Raw genomic sequence first — 21,034 nt, forward strand, 5'->3', positions numbered from 1 at the left:
GAAAAATGTGTAAGATATAATAGATACAAATAATAGATATACATGAAATCACGCCTCTTTCCCGGAAGGGTAGGCAGTGACTATATCTTTTCACTTTTGTTTTCCAGACACAACTGTTTTAAGCACACACTTAAATCAATTTAAGTCTCAAGACCTCGATTACACCCAGAAATAAAAAAAGGGTAGCAAATATTTTATTTTGTTGACTTTTAAAATCATCATAATATTCATTCAGCTTAAAAAAAAACTTCTTTCCATTCGGCGTTACGTCAACCATTTTTTGTCAATATAGCATTTAAGAGTAGATACATATGTATATATCTCCTCTTCACGTGCCTGCAAAGCCACATAAGGGCCCTTATAGACGCCCGCATCGTTTGCCGGAACTGACGTTTTAACGAAGTTTTTAGGTTTTCCCGGAATTCGTGTCACACTGACCTTTTGTTTATTTTCATACATGCTGAATTCATCCATCATTTAGAGTTAAACAATAAAACCTTGTGTTGCTGTACAGGGAGGGTTTATCTTCTTATGATGAGAAAAAAATATGGCGTCGTTGAACTTATAGTATGGGAATTTTAACCGTGAATCAATTTCAAAATATGTGAGCGATCGTGTATTACAAATTCTGAAATCGAACCAAGATCCGGTTACGGTTAGTACCTACATAAAGAAAGACTTTTGTTCCTCAAAATCAAGGAACATAGTATACCTATTTTATCATGTAACAGCACATCTTGTATCATATGTTAAGGCCAAGATGTTTACTGCGTACCCGTTCTATCGAGATTGCTAGAAAGGTTACGGTGGATGTTAAACAAATTGCAATGTATGTAGGTAGCAATGTCATGTGCATAGGGTTGCTCACTGCGTCCGTAGAAATAAGTATTGCACATAAATTTAATTTTGCATAGAGAAATTTAAATCTACTTAGATTACATATTTATTATATTTAGATTAAATATTTACTCATTATAAAAAACACTTCCTACAATTATTTAAAAGCACATGTTTTATTGTTAAATGAAAACTTAAACTTAATTCCGATTAAAATTTAATTTATTAAAATTTTACTCCACCGACATGAGTTAGCACTTAAATTTATTAAGGAGAAGAAAGTTTTTCAAATAACAAATGTAGTTAATAACAAAAATTAGGTTAAAACACTGCTATAGCTTTACACTTTATTTTCAGACATTTATTTCATTAGACAATCACTAGGTAAGATTCCTGTGCTATAATTTGATAGTAGCTTGCTGAAAAGTAATTTTAATTATAATGAAGAATTTAGAATATTACATTACGCACATTATGATTTCCTGGGGAAAATACTACCGTAGGTATAGTACATTTTTTGATTGAAGATATGGCAACCCTACCAATGCAATGCGAGATGACGGATTGCCTACTTATTTCTACGGTGCATCTCAAGAACATCACTGACATTAATTTAGAGTACTTATTTATGATTAAAATTTATGTACTTAGAATGCTTCTTGGAAATTGTCATCTTCTATAAACGGTTTGGTTAATTATGATGCTTATCCGCCAAAAAATGCGTATTCCAAGCTCCAAGGTACGATCCTAATCAGGCCATGTACCACAGATTTTTCAGAGTAACGTAATTACGTGCATTAGTTTGATTGCTACCCAATTCTCGGTAAAGCATCGTACGCGATAAAATGAGATTAAGACTACTGAATGTAAAATCATGCACACAACAATGTGTTGGGTTCCGGTAAAAGTTGTAGAAGTCAGAGCCCGAGCTTCTCCAGATGAATGTGAGATTGTATCATATACAGTATGATTTGAGAAGTTATATGAGTTCATATAACAGTTTGTCCACGGAGAATGTGAAATTGGGGTGATTGGAAAAGAACCAGTGCATATCAAACAAAACAAAAGATTCCCAAGAGGTCTGCCTGTTATCAGGACGGGAATATGTTTTTCGCAAAATTTTTAAACTCTTGTGTAAAATTTACAGAAGTAACATGCGAAACATATAAAATACTTGTCGCTTAAGAACATGCTGTTTTTGGAATTTAGGAAACAACGGATGGAGAAAGACGAGTCAAATTACCTGACCGACCTTAAAATTGACCTTTTTGTTCTAGATACAATCTGACCACTTTGACCTAAAATAATTCAATCTTTTTTAATTACCTACCTACTTACATATTTTATATTATCGTAAAATCTAAATTAATTTAAGTGTTCCATGAAATCAAAACTTCAGACTTAACTTGATGTCAAGTAAAATTAAGCAATTCTCAATTTGTAACACAAAATTAATTTAATTGCTTAATTAAACTTAAAGATCAAAACGTAGTTAACTTTATCCCTCAGTCATTAAGTTACTTGACATTCGACATGGTTTGTGTATTCAATTAATTAATATTGATTCCGACTCATTCAATAGACGTAGACAATAATAAATCGAGTTAATGCGGTATTCATGAGGAGAACAAATTTACGTACTTAATGTAGGTACATTACGACGAAGACATACGTGATGATAATTAAAAATAAAACACGTATTCACATGACTCTTTTTTTTTAATGTGTTATTTTTAGTATATTTGTGGGTTACAAAGGCAATCGATCTTTAAAATCTTGGTGTCACATTTATAATTTTATCCCATTCATATGATCTTTGACAAATACTTGAATAATTTGGACATATGGAAAAACTTACTTTAAAAAATGAAGAAATGCATGCATTGCCTCGTATTTCTTATTAAAAGGTCCATCCTGTCATCGATCTCTTCAATTAATGTCAAAAGACAATTATTTCCTCATTCTCCTAACAAGATGTATCTCTTAGCAGAATTCGAAACATTTCTTATCGCATCCGATCAATTAAGTTCAATCTGCAGCCTACACCGTGCCTACACAAACATTTCCCTCCACAAGTGGCAAAGGCAGCAGTCTGATCCGGCCCGCCGCGAAGCCTGCACGCCGAAACGTCAAAACTCGCGCCTTTTTTTACTTTTTTTAATTCGGCAAAGGAATCACGATGTCCGCGGACGTGTTGAGTGACGATTTGAAGTCACGGTTACATTTGACCACGAAAACAGTGGGCCAGGACAGGATACGAAGGGCCCGGGAAAATAATGAGGATGTAGCAATATTGTCTATGTTCCTACCAAATGCCACGGCTGAAAGGGAAAACAAGAAGTTCTGTTGTGCTTTACGAGATCAGTGCTTGCTTGGAGACCCGAGGAAAACTGTTGCAGGTTTATTTTTAATCTTTAATTTAAAATATACATACTCCCTATGTACTTTGGACATATTTTTTTCAATACTTTTGTACTTATACATATTTTGGAAGTGTGATTTTATAAAAGCTCTATCTGAAACTTTACATATCTCAAAGTTTTAAATATTTTACCCAAATGTTTTAAATATTAGTTGTTATCGTAAGTCAAACGTTATTTAGATAATATATTTACCCTAAATATGGCTAATTTTGTAAATATCAATTTGTATTTATCTCATCCTTCCTATAATAACTAACCAGTTATTATTAGATCTACGTAAACTAAATCTAATAGGGTATCTTTAAAGGTCAGACGTATCGGACTTGAACTTTACGTCAATGTCAAGGTGCGATGCGTTATGAGTTTATCAACAAATTCAATTAAAAATATAAATATGGCACTTCAACTTTTAACTACATATAAACAAAATTTTACTTTAACATTTAGGAATCTGAAAACATTCCTTTTATTTTAAAGCATAAAAGCCTGTTTGTATTTATTTATTTAGTGAATAGGTAACATTCACTACCATCTGCGTGGAGCTTTACAATAATTTTATAATTTGAAAACTGATGACCCGTAAGGGATTAAAGTCATGATTATCTGGAGACAGAGTAGAAAATAATGACATGTTCTTAGCCGATGTGATGTTCAATACTCTGAATAGAGGTTGATAAGTTTGCAAACCTTGTCCGTGATATATGAATATTAATGAAGGGTTCGTCGTTAGAAAGGAAGATACTTATTAAATTTTAAATTTGCATGAAATGAAATGAAAAAATGGGGTTAATAAATTTGCATGAAATTTAAAACCAGATATTTAAGTAAATTAAACATTTAAATAATAAACTGTATCATCAATATTAGCTTAAGCCTATACATACTTACCTACTAAACTTATATAATCGTATACCTAATCAAAAATGCGCAGTTTCCGATCGACTTAGCGTCCCCAACTAAGAAGTTCTCTAATTTCACCGCTTATAATAAATTCATTCATTTAATGGAATGAACAGTAGGTTATCGTTCGTTCAATTAATCACAGGTCACGGAATTTTTTGTTCTTTTTGTTAGCAAGGCAAATGTGTCACTTTGGTCACTAAGTATACATATAGGCTACAGTTTGTTTGGAACAAATGGAAAGATTGGTTTAGTTAGGTGTCTCTTTAGTAAGCAAAGCAATTGTGACTTTTATTTTTAATCAATTAAAAATATATTTAATGACACAATAAAATGGGTTATTTTCAAAAAAAGCCGCAATTTTTATCGAAGTGTAGGTAATTTAAATTTTCCATAAAACTTTCTAGCGATCATGGTATTTCTTTTCTTTACTCTCCCATATGTTATAGTTTTCTTTTGGCTATATTAATACGTTTAAAACGATTACCGTCAACATAACATTTAAATTTCTAACTCAAAATTTAAATTGTTAAAATTTTTTACTGTGTAACTTATTATTCAACGACTATATTCAATAAAATTCAACAGTATCCTGCGATTTCCATTAGAATAATGAATACAAATGGAGATTACTTGCGTCACTGTCGGCCCTGCCAGGGAAACGATTTCGGGAAGAAATCCCTTTTGTCACCCTATTCCAGATTTTCATTTGGCTTTGTTATTAATGGCGTAGTTTATGTGCGGGTCACAAACAAATCGTTAAAACAACCAAGCATCAACATGAGCGATGTTTATATTGTAACTGGTGCTTACAATAGTTTCATTGCTAACCGGTGCTCTGATCAATGATGAGCAACCTTAGATATACTTATAGCGAAATTATACTACATGAAGATTTATTGTTTACGGTGTTATTATTATTTAAAAATAATTATTGTATAAAAAACAAACCAGATTGTCTGACTGATGTTTGTAGCTGAATCTCTTTATAAAGATAAAAATGTTGAATTTATAAGATAAAAAGTCCGCAAACTACAAGAAGAAAATTGCATTGGAAATCTTTTTATGAAAAAGAATTCCTTTACCCTTGTCCTTTCTCTATAATTAGCTTCTGTTACCGGTTCAAATATTTATAGCTTCTGAAACATCAAAGATCCTACGGCCGTAAAAAGTTAACGTTCATCCTGAATATGAGTTATTTTTACATCTTTATGGTGAGTAGTTAGAATTGTAGAACATTTTAGATAAGTAACGACATAAAAATTCAGTACTTAATCTGATTTAAATTGGTAGAGTAAATTATATTTTTTAGGTTTGTCTTTGTGCCATGAATCATCAAAATCGGTCCAGTAGCTTTAAGTTCTTTTCCATTCTACAGATTTCATGAAACTGGTTCAGTTGTATTACTGTTGAGATTGCAAGTTGCAAACAAACAAACATTTATTCGCATTTTCGACATAAAATGACAAAATTAATTTAAAAACGCAATTGCTCTCTTCACTCGTAGGGTTAACCGTTCGGAAACGCAGTCTTTTAGCGTATAATTCCGTAATATCCGCTAAATGGCGAAAATGTCGGAAAGCGGCGCCTCCCGTCTGCGCCGCCACATTACCTTTTCCGCATGGAAAAAAAAGAAATGCCATATATAAATTAAAGTTCAAGCGTCGTTAACGCTGCAAATGACTTTTCTTTAGTATTTAATGAAAGATTTTCTGTTTACGTAAGTACGGATAAAGTGTTTGATGCTAAACTCAGTCGTGTCGTTTCCGGAAGAAGATATTATAACCAATCCATACTAATACATCAAACTAAAAAAATACCATCAAACAAAATAAATAAAAGATGCCGATTAGATTAGGACTGTCAAATACGAAATTAATTAAAATTGATAATAAGTAAGTTAACTTTATCGGAGTTCGTTTGCCAAGTTATATATGTATGTATGTATTTAATTTCACAATTAAATAAATTAGTTATCTGTAACACATTTTCAGTAAACACGCCTACGTCAATTGACTAAAATTACACCCGGTAACCACTTGTGTAACCACCATTTACTTCGGAGTCACTAGTTTGATATTTTGCAATGAAAAATTAACTGATCAATGAATTTTCTTAATTAAGTAAGTTTATTAATTTGGGCGCTCTCTTACCCCTAAACGAAAAGTGATGAAAGATGCTGTATACATTTTCAAATGTGTTAAGAGTCTGTTTGCTTGTTATTCTTTTCGAAAAAAAAAAACAGCTTGACGTATTTTGATGAAATTTAATATCAATACGTGGGTACCTAATCCAAGTTCAATTATTTTTTATTGTGAATGCCAAGGAAAGCGAAGTGTGTGAAAAAGTTTTTATAAAATTTACAGTACAGTTTTATATTTTAAGTAAAATCTAATCTTGATTCATACTATCTACTAATATCTTCAAATCTTTAACTTTCACTTTCTGTCAAATCTCCCAATCGTGAGTAGGTGGTACCAAATCGATAAGTTTTTGATCTTCTTTAATTTAATAAGGGAAAGTTTCACTGTGCATCATTAATTTTAAAATACAATTAATCATAACTAATCCAAGTATCACAATAAAAGTCTACCAGAAAGTGTCGACTTTCTATTATCATTAAAAACTTCGCCCACGTGGTTTGTCACGACATGGACAAAACTATAATGTTGTATAGCGCAACAGCTTGTATGAAGAGATTTATGAATGACGGTGAAGCAAAAGTATGCAGAGATCGTGGCAAGTGGAGAGATAACATGACATATGACATAAACGTTAAAGATATAGTCTCTGCCTACCCCTCCGGGAAAAACGGCGTGATTTGATGTATGTAAGATGCGCATTCTCCGTCATTGTTATTTTTCAAAGAGTTCACTTAAAATATAAAAAAATAAAAAGTGCTAAAAAAATTAAGTTTTAGAACAGTTAAGAAACCACCTATGATACTGTAACTTTCGCAATTATAAATATCTAAACCTAATTTCTAGGTATAAAATCTTGACACCAATCATTCGTGTTATACTATCAAGAACACCAAGAGAATAAAAATTAAATAACTCAATAACCATAAAATTATTCAACGTTTTTACGATATCATTAACATGTCGATTTAAAATCATGTGCTGTAAACATTCTGAAATATAAAAAATTAAAAAAATAATAAAACTTTAAACAAATGTGTGGAAACATGTTATTTGTAAGTAAACTTCACTTTCATATTGCAACCTCGTAAAAAGTCAGAGTTGAAGGAATTATTGTATTGGTCTTTTTAGGGTAAGAATGACTCATAATCTTACATGGGATAGACCAATCATCATTTTTATCCATCCAATATTCTCTTTTATTATTGCATGATCTCAGATGTACCTGGATTAGACCACATCTTTGCTTCTGACCCCGGTGACCTCATACTTTTTCCATCTACTTATGTGTCTCATAGATAAATGACTGGGTAAAATTTTATTTTTATTTTGGAAAGATCTTATTTTTTTATATCATGTATCATAACACGACCAAGAAATATGAATATTATGCGTAATATCCCAGACGAAAGACAAACTCAAAAAGTCAGCAGCGCACTTTTTCCTTTATTTGGAAATCACAAACTCTTAAAAAAACTTTCTTTTAAAAATCTTATTTTTTTATATCATGTATCATAACACGACCAAGAAATATGTATATTATGCGTAACATCGTCGACGAAATACAAATTCAAAAAGTCAGCAGCGCACTTGTTCCTTTATTTGAAAATCACAAACTCGGAAATGAAACTTTCGTCGTGTTGTGTCCTTAATCTAGAGTTAAGGTCTGCTGTGATGGTCTGTCTGTCTGTATATGGGCGGAGAACATATGGCTGGCCAGTCCAGCGGCCGTTAGCCTTGGCCTTGACCACCCTTATCTCATGTGATTGGTCCTTTAACCTCTCGGATTTATCCGCGGTAAGATTAATTGGCATTAGGATTCGTATGTCTGCGATGTGTCACGACTTAATTCGAATATAAAAAATATATATAGAAAAAGGAAAGAAATGACATCATTTGGTAAAGGTATGTTAGTTATGCCTGTGACTAAATAAGTATTCGTATTAGATTTTTTAACTAATACTTACCTGACAAAAAGTGTTTAACGGAGTATAATGTCCATTAATTTACATAAACAATAATCGTATCGTAAATGAAAAGTAGACAAAATTAAACGTCGTAAAAAAAAATATCCATTTTAATTGTAACTTTCGTTCAATATCCAAGTAGGTATGTAAATAATGTTATCTAAACTCAATTGCGTGTTTTTTGCAAAGCATTGCATTCGGATTTCACCTTATCTTAACCGCACGTGTGTCCACATAAAACCAGGTGTACCAACACGTGCTTGATAACGCTTCCCGTAAAATACATGAGCCAAAATGACATTACCAATATTTTTACAAGAACTAGCCAAGCCAGTAGCGTGATAGCGTCTCATTTAAAAAAAAATACAATTTTCTTTTGAGACGAATTCCATAAAATACCTAACCGCATCGCATCTACCTCGAAATATATGATTTGAATTTGGAATTTGTTTTAAAGATTATGGCAAAGACTATCTTAACTCGCGTAGTAAAATAGCTTAAGGTAATTTTAGTACTAGCTAGGTACCTACTGAACATTTTATGCTTTCATGCGGGACTGGTAGCATAGATTAAGCGAATTATTTGCCTTTTTAAATATGTATTATTTATTCAATATTATAGCCATCAATGAAGGTGGCAATACTTTGATTGTAATTAATTCAAGACTGGTTATTTATAAAAACATTGACACAGCACAACCATAACGCGTTCTTAAGATCGCACACATTTTATTCTATTCAAATACACGGTGCCTTGTTTAAATTGCATTAGTCATGTAATGGCACACTCTGTCGCCGTGGCCAAACAAATCTTCACCATTGAACACGGGATACGGTTATACAAAAACCGTAATAATTCTAATTACAACGAAGTAAAGTTGAAATTTGAACGGTTAGCCGTGCCAAATGAACATGGAGCTGATAATTTTGTCTGTGCCCAACCTTGATCTTCTTACATCATTGCTAATATTGTAAAAAAATCTTCTTAAAACCGATACATAAACGGAGGAAACGTATCTTTGCTTGCTGCTTTGTTTCAAATCTTTTTAAATACATAGGTAGTTTTGTCATTTTATTATTTTCGGCCAGTGATTCTTTATAACTTCAAATGGAAACATATTATTTTATGGTTTACGTTGATATATATCAACGTAAACCATAAAATAATATATTTATAATTATATGTATATAATTTGAATATTCAAAGTCTTTAAATTCGTTAAATGAATGTGTGACAGAGCACATAATTATTGGAGATACAACAAATGCCTCTTTTTCCTTATAATATTTTTTACCGTGTAAATTCTACAACTTAATTTATTTTCTTTGGTGTGAAGTCTAAAACTTGAGGCGTACGGTTTCGCAGCTTTCGAAACGAAAGCTCTAACAATTTATTCCAGACGATTGCTGATAGTTCGTGGCTGCGAACAATAAAAGTTAAATGTCTTCCCACTTCACCGTGATTATTCCAATCGGTTTCGCTTTAAACTTTTCTAATAGTCGATCTTTCTAGTACCTAAAGCTATTTTCGTTTAAATTTGATTGACTAGTGACAAACTCCTACCTACCTACTTCAAAAGAAAATATATAAAAAAAGAGTGATAAATATCAGAAATAAAAATTACTTTCACATTAATTAATAATCAAAGTTTCACCCCCATCGATTTAAACTACTTTCCTGATCTGACCTTTCACGTCTTTAGTTTTCTATGATATTAGTGAAATAATTTATCATCAGATACAAAAAAGGTATTCTCTTTTGCGGTTGGAAACTGCCTTACATCAACAACCCTTAGTTGGAATTTTGGAGGCTACAATTTTTAGCCTATCTTGAAGTTGTCTTACTTCTTCACAGCCAAAATAATAATTCAGCCCCTTTAACTTAACTTTTTAACAATAATTTTCCTCATTTTGTCTATAAACCGACCGATCGTCTGAGAACATCGTATGCAATCATAAAGCCCACGACACACGACCTACGCGGTGACATCACCGGCCTTCGGCTGCCGGTTCATAATCGCTTGTGCACACTGCCTCTGTTTATGTCCGTGACACGTGAATTTGTAACAAGTGCAACGTGCTAACTTGGTGTATTTCTCACAAATTTGACGTTAACTGGCTGTAAGCCATAGTAAAAGAACATAAAAGTATAAAAGATATGACTCTGTTATAAACATTCATAATTAAATCACGTCTTTCTTTATGGGGCAAATAAAGCCAACAGACTCGAAAGGATTTTAAGAATGTTCATCTAGATGGCTTTTAAATTGAAAGATGAGATTCAGATAGCGATTTTCCTATGTCTATGTATTTTTTATCATGATTGTTTTACTCAATTAGAAAACGTAAAAAATACACACAACGATATACCTACTCCTATCCAAGATCGTAAATTATCGTAGTATTTTAATATAATATTACTTACAATTTTATCCATAAGGATAGATTCATCGATTCTTGACTCTCAGATTGCCATGACTATTTAAAACACCTTTTAGTAAAATTAATTTCTAATAACCCTCCATCTCTAATGTCGGTGTAAAACTTGCCCCCATCTTGTTAAACCAAGATCCTGTTATAAAGATACATTTATTAATGAATTAGTTATTAATATATTGAAATTTCTCAAAGCAGCTATGCAAATTACTTTCCCATTGGCCTAGAAAGTCCTGTAAGCAGGTTTAATTTTTTTTACTAACCATGAGCCTCCCACGCCGTTTTGGAGATTTGGAACACTTAGTCATGTAATTACTGCTAGCTGTTATTAGAAGATTATTTCTATATTCTCAATTTGAAAAAAAAAAATACAAAAATAGCATTATATTTTACTTATGTACATATTTCACAATTTAATACAATTTCAATTATTTAAGCAAATGAATTTCACTTGCTAAGTAATTTACCGTGTTCCTGTGAACGATACGTTCTTAATTAAATATTCGTAATGGAATAATTACAGTCGCTACAATCATTTTATCGTTCGGAAACGTAGAACCTCGTTAAAGGGAGCACAATGTATAAAGATAAAGAACAATGTCTTTGTAATTTTTAAAGACGTTATGTCTATTTTAACGGTTATTTTACGTTTAATGGGGATTTAATACGCTTTGATGAAACTGCAATGCAGTTTTAAATAACGCCAATTTAAAAAAATACAATGTGCTAGTATTTCTCATATAAAACTAGTTTATCTAATTTTACACGTTGAAAATTAAAAAGACAATTTAGCACTTAGTTACTTAAATGACATGGACATCGAAAAAGACCTCGGCGACTTCACGTGGGCTCGAATTCCTTCTCACATTACTTACTTATCAACAAACCAGTTAGTGTGGGTGGTTTAACACCTAAACGTACATACAGTCCTAAATGTATCGCAATCGAAACTGTTACTTGGACGCAATTAAAACATCCTTTCACCAGACGAACAATGGTAGAAAGCAATGTAACCGTGTGAGTTATACTCCTACAGACGACGAAAAGTCCAATTAAATCAAGTGTTAAAAAAATGTTTTAAGTTTTTGAGTTTTTTTTCTCATATACAGCTATAAGTAGTTTGCGATCAGGAAAACGCAATGAAAAAAGAAAATGCAACCCTGTAGAAGAAATATCGACAATGTTAATTGACAGTTGGCTTAAACTAATTACAGCACCTTGTTTGTGAAAAGTGTCAAACCCCTCTTGGAACGAGTAATATTTAGGCATGCAAAGACGCATGCAAACGTCAATAAAACATAGCAAAGGTATTCAAGCCGCGTTGATTAAAATCTTTCACTCGCCTCGTTCATATAGTCACGCGACTTAACAGCGGTACACAATGGCAAAGTCAAAGATAGGTATCTAACTTATAGAAGCAAATGCATATCTATTATATTTTATCAATACTAGGGCACTTTCAAATAGTAAGTAAAAATGTAATATGTGCTTTAACAGGGGCAGGTTTAAGACTGGGTCACTTTATGATTACTGTGCCTGTGACTGACTACAGAACTCGCCCAATGTATAGATCGGCCTTTAACATAAAGTCGCATATCCCCAAGTTTTTCCATCAAACTCTGACGAAATTTCGGTGATAGACAATTGTCCTTATGGGAATAGACAAAACGTACATTTTCGCTGAATCGCCACTGTATGGACAAATGTTTTCGCGCCAAAACTTGTAATGATGTTGTAGATTTGTATCAGACGGCTGTTCGCAATTTGTTGGATTTGAAGGGCATTATCAATTTTCTGAAGTTTTTATGTTAATTCCTTCCGTGTTTCTAAAAATAAATACGATATAGGTATATTCCTGTCTCTTTCCTTTTCTATATGACATGTCATGTATGATTAAGAATATGAGCTGTTATAACCAAAAATTATATTATACATATTTTACTTTATAACCAATTGACTCAAACCTCCCATCCCACGGCAACGATTAAATAAGCATCGAATTTTCAATTAAACAAATCGGAAAATCGATTAGTTCGATGAACCTTGGTTGCTACTGCAAGCCATAGGTACGGGTACCCCGTAAGAGCCCAATGTCAAATGCAACCAAGGTCGGTAATCATTCGGATCCGCCATTGTACACGCAATCGATGCAATTTACGACGTCATAAACAGCCGAAACAATACTATCTTGCACGAATGCTTTATCGATTCAGCAATCGGGAACCATCGATATTCGCGATGCCGCTGATTGATGGCTTTCAACGCTTTTAATATACTGATACTTAGTACAAAATATAGGACTTAGCGTCAATTTTAACTAGAACTTTTCAAAATACAAATGAGCAATAAAACATTATATAATTACTTTCCAATGGTAATAAGTAATATGAGAGTAATAGATCGTCGACCAGGGACGCCGAATGATTTAATTCCTTGTAACAACTAAGGAAGTTTTCACAAAGTTCGTAGGTTGTTAGTGCTTCTGCCAAGACATTAAATGTGTCACTTAAATCTTCGCATGCCTCTTAAGAAAATATCATATAGATCAGGCAGATTATTATGTTTCTTTTGATGTGTTTTCTAATAAAAATAAAATTTTTGCCGATACATTGACCCTAAATTTAATAATAGTAAACTACGGAGCAATCTTTAACATAACATTTATTGTTATTGCCCCCAAACATGGATTTTCGAGCTATTTATATTCACAAATAGCTTTATTGGAATATTTTAATTACAAAGCACCTACCAAAAAGGAATTATTACATTTATAATCGTTCGTAATTAAAAACCAAACAAAAATGGTATGAAATAAAAACATACCATTTAAGTTTTGCCAGAAACTTGTTTGAAAACAAAATCATAAATCACTATCTTTTTTAAGTTTAACGTTAAAGTCTACTTCAATTTTCCATTAGTTCCTTGATGGTAGTTATACCTACATACATACATACATACATACATATGGTCACGTCTATATCCCTTGCGGGGTAGACAAAGCCAACAGTCTCGAATGGCCACGTTCAGCTATTTGGCTTAATGATAAAATTGAGATTCTAATAGTGACAGGTTGCTAGCCCATCGCCTAAAAAAGAATCCCAAGTTTATAAGCCTATCCCTTAGTCGCCTTTTACGACATTCATGGGAAAGAGATGGAGTGGTCCTATTCTTTTTTGTATTGGTGCCGGAAACCACATGGTAGTTACTTGAGTTCGCAATAGTAATCAAGCGTTAATTTGCTTGCAGGAACCAAGAAGATGGAATACAAGACGCGGCAGTGGCACGAGAAGTGTTTCTGCTGCGTGGTCTGCAAGAACCCCATCGGCACCAAGAGCTTCATCCCGCGTGAGCAGGAGATCTACTGCGCTGGATGCTACGAGGACAAGTTCGCTACCCGCTGCGTTAAATGCAACAAGGTATATATGATTACTAAAGATTAAGAGATCCATATTTGTAATTTAAGAGATCTATATTTGTAATTTAAGAGATCTATATTTGTAATTTAAGAGATCTATATTTGTTAATTGATGTCCGATGAAAATGCTGCAGTGTAGTTTGTTCCGCCGCTTCGTCTACACATGCGCTTTGGAAGCGGTAGTAGTTATAATTAGATTTAAGTTATGTGACGTCAATAAGTGATACCTTGTATCCAATTTTGAAAATAAATCTATTCTATTCTATTCTAAAGTTTTTAGCCGGTCAAGAATACAAAAAACTCTTCAAAGTCATGCGCGGCGGCTAAGCAGTTCGGGCGCGGGCCCGCGTTTCAATTTGATGTGACCAGTTCGAAGAGTTTCTTGTAATAGAACTCAGAACGACTGCTATGAAAACAATTTCGTTACGCTACAGCGTCAAATGCAACAATTTTAAGATTCTTAATGATCTAAGCCAGGTTAGAATGTCCTAAAGGTCCGACGATACCAAATGCAACGCAGTTTGAAAGCGGGTCCGCACCAAGTTGTAACACAAGAAACTCTTCCAACACGTCACATCAAATTCTAATGTAATTCTGTACGAAACATACAAGCATTAAAAGACATGTAATCTTGACGGGGTTCTCCCTCCAGTACCCTCGTGTTGTTTAGTGATTTTTTTTCCAATTCCCTAAAGCATCGCGTGATTTAATGGACGATCCCTTAAAGAAGGAATGTTTAACTTCCATCTTTTACATTATGCATCTGAGATTGATTGGTATATAGAAAGTTAACTTTATGTGATTAATGGCCGACTTAATCTTTAATGAAGATTGTTTATCTTTTAAAAATGCATATCGTGTAGGTAATTGCTTTCAAATTTCAATCTAGTTGGCACATTTAGCAGGACATAGGTTACCGGTTGAGCGTTAGGTACCTATTTAGCAAAATGTATGCAATTTCTCATATTGTACCGAGGTATAATTTCGCGTGCACCGTAAATGGGTCGTTACGATCGATATCAACATTTTTCTGAACTTCTAAATTAATCCCTATGTTGCCGCTTGTTCGTAACTTTTATTTTTCGGTAACAAATTGCTTAACTTTCTCAATTTCTTTGTTTATCAACCGTTTTTTTTAACAACGACGAGATAATGAAAATTGAACTTCGATGTTACAGTATTTAGCGAATATTGTTGGTAAAATCCTGATGTACCTAACCATCATTGCGTAGTTACTCCCGTCACAGAAAATCTGCCATTGAGAACTAATATATGTAGGTCTTTGAAAAGCTATAGGTGTACTTTCAAAAAGTTTTCACTGTGACTTTTCATTTACGCTAAAATTTTCATACAAACGTCATATCATTTAAAACCTTCGATCTGTGCTTTGGATGAAGTATTTTCAATAAGTGGATACTCTAATAAGTTTGGATATAATACAATCATGCCTGTTTCCCGAAGGTAGTAGTAGATAGTAGATATAGTAGTAGATATGTATTATTTAGTTTAAATAATCTTAAATCGCTCCACCGCTCCGGATGGTACCTGGTTCAAAGGATATCCTTAGCCATCCAAAGAGGAAACGCAGCTAGTGTGATGGGTACCTTTGAGCCGTGTACGATTCGGGGGTTCGATTTTTGACTGACAAATAAATAAAACAAAAAAAAATCTTAAATCTATTTCCAGATCATCACGCAAGGCGGCGTGACCTATAAGAACGAGCCGTGGCACCGCGAGTGCTTCACGTGCACCAACTGCAACACGTCCCTGGCCGGCCAGCGATTCACTTCCCGCGACGAGAAGCCGTACTGCGCAGAGTGCTTCGGGGAGCTGTTTGCGAAGCGATGCACTTCTTGCTCCAAGCCCATCACTGGTCAGTTCTTGAGAATCGTTTTTGACTATCTTTTAATGCTTGATTCTTTGTCGAAGAGGTTAAATGCCTCATTTGTTGATAGATCATTTTGGTCAACATAAATCTATACTAATATTATAAAGCTGAAGAGTTTGTTTGTTTGAACGCGCTAATCTCAGGAACTACTTGTTCGAATTAAAAAGTTATTTTTGTGTTGAATAGACAATTTATCTAGGAAGGCTTTAGGCTATGTAACATCACTCTGCAACTATGAGGAGCGAAGAAATAATGGAAAATGTGAAAAAAAAACGGGGGAAATTATTCATTCTTGAGGGCTTCAATGATGCCCAAAATAACTATTCCACGCGGACGAAGTCGTGGGCACAGCTAGTAATATCTATTAATTTTACACTTTTGTTAGAAATGATGGGCAAAATCTCTTGCATTCAACGCAAGTGGAAATATTCTTAATTATAACGGTATTATTTGGAAATGCTCCCAGTTTGCCTGTCTCTGTCTGGGACAGAATTTAATGACACATAAGAAATTTGGTACTACCGCAGTGTTAAATTTAAACTAATAATGAGTCGGGATCATCTTGAGAATGTTCTAAACGCTTAATGCAGCTATTTTGGAGCTCTTCCAAAGCCAATACCAACAAGATTAGACTGTCACCCAGCAATTTGTTTGTGGTTATGAGAAGAACAAAGCATTAGTAAGATCACTCGTCGTGTCATCCTCTTTGTTAAAGGTTCCTAATAATTGAAGATCTTTTTAATCTGGCAATTATGAAAAATCTTTCTAATGTTTCAACTACAGGTAACGCATATCAAGAGATGCTTCTTTTTGGGAAATTATCAAAAAACCTATTATTATTTTTGAATTATTTAAATAATGACCTACTCGCACTTGTTCACCTAAATCCCTTAGTTCACTAATGGAAGGAACTAGTTGAATATTGTATTTGTCGAATTCACCATTTTATTTTATATTGTTTATCTTACAGGCATCGGCGGCACTCGTTTCATCTCCTTCGAAGACCGCCACTGGCACAATGACTGCTTCATCTGCGCACAATGCAAAACCTCGCTGGTGGGCAAAGGTTTTATCACCGACGGCCAAGATATCATCTGCCCGGAGTGCGCCAAACAGAAGCTAATGTAAATACTCGCCTTGTATAACGCTTCTCGGGTGTGTCCTGTCCAATCCGAACTATGCACATTTTCTTACAACTCACAATCGATATTGAAAACGATTTAAAAAATAACTGTCAGTTCGAAAATGGAACGATTTGAATTTTTTTTTTCGTAAAGATTCAAAACGAGAACATTACTATCTATTTCAAAAATAACTGAGTAAACAAATTGTAAAAAAAAAAATTAAAACGGAATGAATTTAATTGTAAATATTTGGTATGACAATGAAATTGTATTCCTTCTGTGACGTACAATTTCTCGTATTGAAAGATTGTGAATTGTTGCCATCCGGCTCAGCACGTTTATTCTTCCACTAATAAACATTGTGACTGACCAGATTTTTGTGCATACAGCGATAACATCGTTCTACCCGTAGTCGCTAACGCCAGAGATTGGTGCACGTCTAAAAGACAGGACCCCGCGAGCGATCAGCTGTTCGACCTTGTCGACAAAGTAAACCTGCGCAAGGTCCATCAGTAGTCTTGTTTCTGGAAGCGTTGTTAATGGTATTTTTATAAAAAAAAAACTTTATAAAAATCACAAAAAAATAACGTGGATGCACAAAATATGTATTACTTAAGTATTTTGCTTTTCTACTGAACTATTTAAGATGTTTATATATTTTGACTTTAGTTCGATATTTTGTCACTAATATCTCGTGATTTCATCCACAAATCTTATTTATTTAATAATTGTTATGCTAATATTGCCATATAATTTTGCTTTGGCTGTTGTATTAGTCCTTTAGGTATATTGTCAATTTACCTAGTGCGATTCACACGATGCCTTAATAACATATCTAAGTCAATTTCAAGGGTATATACTTTGTGTTGTTATGTATTATGACATTAATTTTACTTAATCTACATTTTCTGGTGCTACCAGAGATGTTTTATTGCTAGAAATTTTTCCAATACGGAAATTATTTTAAGTGCTTATCATTGTTTAAAATTGCATAACATAGTTATAAGAAATTATATTGACAGAGTAATGTATGTTTAAGTATTTATTTTTACGGTAAAATACACTTGAAACATCGGCGGTGTGATAATTTTGCCGAAAAATAACACGAATTTCATAGCCAGTGTTGCCATATGCACCGCAGATGGTTCACTTCCTAACCATAATTTAAGTGACGCGAAAAGTCGTAGTTTTTACTAATGAAAAAAAATAATATAAAATATTTTTGTTCTCGAATAGGAGTCACTCGTGTTAAAAATAATGTAATTGAATGTTATCATATTTTTACATGATTATAATAATATTTTAGCATGTAGTGTCGTAATATAAGGAAACATCTGTGTTTGTGATCGCGAGAGCGAACGACCATTTCAAGATTGGGGAGCACTTTTAAAGGGTAACTTGTTAAGGGTTAAATTATTCGAATGTTGATTATTAATTTATAATGTGTACACTTTTAAAATGCTTAATTGTGTGATCTGATTAATTATTTGTATCTATCTACCCATAGATTGTATAAACTATGAAACTGAATAAATGAATAAAAGTAAGATAATTGTTTGATTTTAATATTAATTACCTCCATTGTATTATATACAAAAAGCAGATTTTGAGACAAGTATTTTACAGAGCATAATTTTTGTAAAATAGGTGTTATGTATGAATTGAATGTGGCCGCCTGTGGCTGTTCTGTAGGTATATGCATAAAAATGTGCAATAAGAAATAAAAATGATTGCTAATTTTCAACAATATATTTATGCAATCAATATAATAAAGTTTTTCTATAAGCATATTAAATTTGAATCATTAATACATTTGTCTAAAGTACCTGTACACTTTCGTAGTTGTAAGATTTCATATTTCATCAACATATAATTACTCAAGATTTCAAATATAAATTAAATTTAAGTACTATCACTATTTTTCGTTACATTGTCACAGGCAAATCATCTCAGACCTCTTTTATACTTATAAACTAAAATATTTTAAATAATTTATCTTACAAATCAATTAGGACTCGAGTTTTGACTTAAAATTAATTGTATAAAAGAGCCTGGGTCTCCAAAATATCTATCTAAATATAAATGAAAGAGGACACTGACTAACTAACATATCAATGCAGTTCAAAATGCAAGGGGTGCACTAAGAGAGAATTTCCAGAAATTCCTGCAGGCACTGAGCTTTGACTGCATTTTTCATCTTCTTCCTCAAAGAACACTTAAAGCTAGATGGCCTTGACATGTGCGAAACACTTTACAGTAAACTTACTAAAACTCCCAGGCTGTTCATATATATGTATGTATCCTAATATTTAAAATTCGAACTCATCCTCATATCAGTCAGTGCCGAAGTACTTCTGTCCAAAGTGGTTCGGAGCGACGGGATGTAGTTCCGAAGTGAGTATCTTCATCTTTGGCACATAGTCCACCACCGCTTGCACAGCCGCTGGAGTACAAAACAGGTTGGAGAGAATGATGCGTTCTTCTTTGACACCATGTTGGGTGAGGACATTGACAGCCTGAAAAGGAAACTAGATTTAAAAACCTTTCAAGTTCATTAGCAAGTGTATTCAAAATTAATTTGTATCAATTCTTTTGTTCCGTATACTTCCACAGTACCAGAATAAGATTATACCTATTTACTTTTTTAATTCATGTGGCAACCAAAAAATAGAACACTCAGAAATTCTATAAATTCAAATGTTACAACTTTTTAGCCACATTACTTTTTAATATGTCTATCTACATTCACAGAATTTACAGAATGGCCGCACTAACCTGTTTGACAGTGTTGCCAGTGGACATGATAGGGTACATCAATAGCACCTGCCTGCGTGCTATATCTTCAGGGAACTTGGCATACACTACATGTGCCTCATGTGTGTCTGTGTCACTCTCCACTAGGATCTTACCAATTCGGATGGAGCGGCAGCAGTCTCGGAGGCCCTAGAATATAATACCACTTTATAAAATATCTATTTGTATGGATATATATTTTGTGGGCTATGAGGTTTGCTAAAGGTTCACTCTATGTTAGAGTGATCTTTGGGGTATGCATGAAATTTACTGATTATAATTATTTACTATTTATTTATTATTATTTACTGATTATGAAGTAATTTTTAATATCATAAGTTTTAAGAGACAGAGTGCAGGTTTCAGACCTGTTCCATGGCTTCCCCAGACCGGACAATGGACACGCCACAATTTCCGGCTCCATATTTGAGACCCTTGTACAGAGCTCCGGTGGGGGTGACAACCTCGCAGTCTGTGAATGGTAGCTTGTTCAAACTCTCTTCAATTACAAGTCTGATCAGCCGATCGGCATAGAACTTGAAATCGCTCCTTGTTGTATTTCTGAAATAGTGTAGTTTATTTTGATTTTAAGTCCTATATTTGATTTTAAGTTGCCACTACACAAATTTGCTGACCTTTTAGTACTTGTTGGTTTAAGGGAATGCATCCAAATCGATTGGGTGTTTTAAAAGATAGCTTAGAAACAGGCAAAGACAGAAGACGACTTGTCTGATTCTTTCAAGAACAGTGATGTAGATAAATAGGTAAGATTTATGGAAGTGACTAAGGAAGAAGCATTAGTTTTACTATCACCTGATCGGGAATAACACTAAAATTGGCAGAGATTCGACAAAATGTTGAAGTATTACTAAATATAGCTCAAAATATATAAAAGCGTGACCAAGAATAACCTCACTTGTCTCGGAGTATAGTTTGTAGCTCTTTTATATTATCGTTTGATGGCAACAGCATAAGACTGTCTCCGAATTGTTCCTTCACATCATTCATGTCCCATGGCCTGATGTCTGTATCGATAATATCCATTTTTAATTGAAAATAAAAACTGGAATTTAATGCTGCTCAACGAAATGCAAACAACTAGCGATATCAA

At 33.4% G+C, this 21,034-nt stretch overlaps 2 protein-coding genes across 10 annotated transcripts in view; one reads left to right on the forward strand and one right to left on the reverse strand.

The window, feature by feature from the left end:
- The window catches only part of LOC106143531 (four and a half LIM domains protein 2), a 109,741-nt gene extending 91,995 nt beyond the window's left edge, over positions 1-17,746 (forward strand). For 8 of the 9 annotated variants that reach the window (XM_013345645.2, XM_060945309.1, XM_060945310.1 and 5 more), the window contains 3 exons: positions 13,950-14,119; positions 15,805-15,991; positions 16,977-17,746. In XM_013345645.2, coding sequence (XP_013201099.1) covers positions 13,950-14,119; positions 15,805-15,991; positions 16,977-17,134 — 515 coding nt within the window. In that variant the 3' untranslated portion in view covers positions 17,135-17,746. Of the gene's footprint in view, positions 1-2,922; positions 3,237-13,949; positions 14,120-15,804; positions 15,992-16,976 lie in introns of those variants that run through there. The other variant, XM_013345649.2, reaches the window with a different exon arrangement.
- A 1,180-nt stretch (positions 17,747-18,926) lies between these two features.
- Positions 18,927-21,034, reverse strand: LOC106143534 (uracil phosphoribosyltransferase homolog). Its single transcript, XM_013345651.2, has 4 exons — positions 20,840-21,034; positions 20,292-20,484; positions 19,906-20,073; positions 18,927-19,646 (listed from the first exon to the last, which is right to left on the reverse strand). Exons 1-4 carry the CDS (start codon positions 20,965-20,967, stop codon positions 19,464-19,466), a joined length of 672 nt encoding a protein of 223 aa, XP_013201105.1. The 5' UTR covers positions 20,968-21,034; the 3' UTR covers positions 18,927-19,463.

Source organism: Amyelois transitella, chromosome 7 (assembly GCF_032362555.1).
Source record: "Amyelois transitella isolate CPQ chromosome 7, ilAmyTran1.1, whole genome shotgun sequence".
Classification (NCBI taxonomy): domain Eukaryota; kingdom Metazoa; phylum Arthropoda; class Insecta; order Lepidoptera; family Pyralidae; genus Amyelois; species Amyelois transitella.

What these genes read in the sequence shown, in the direction of transcription:
- LOC106143534 (XM_013345651.2), bottom strand. Translation starts at nt 20,967, where the DNA reads ATGGATATTATCGATACAGACATCAGGCCATGGGACATGAATGATGTG. An exon ending in CAAACTATACTCCGAGACAA is followed by an intron (nt 20,485 to 20,839) that starts GTGAGGTTATTC and finishes ACACTATTTCAG; the next exon opens with AAATACAACAAGGAGCGATT. An exon ending in CTGGCAACACTGTCAAACAG is followed by an intron (nt 19,647 to 19,905) that starts GTTAGTGCGGCC and finishes TTTCCTTTTCAG; the next exon opens with GCTGTCAATGTCCTCACCCA.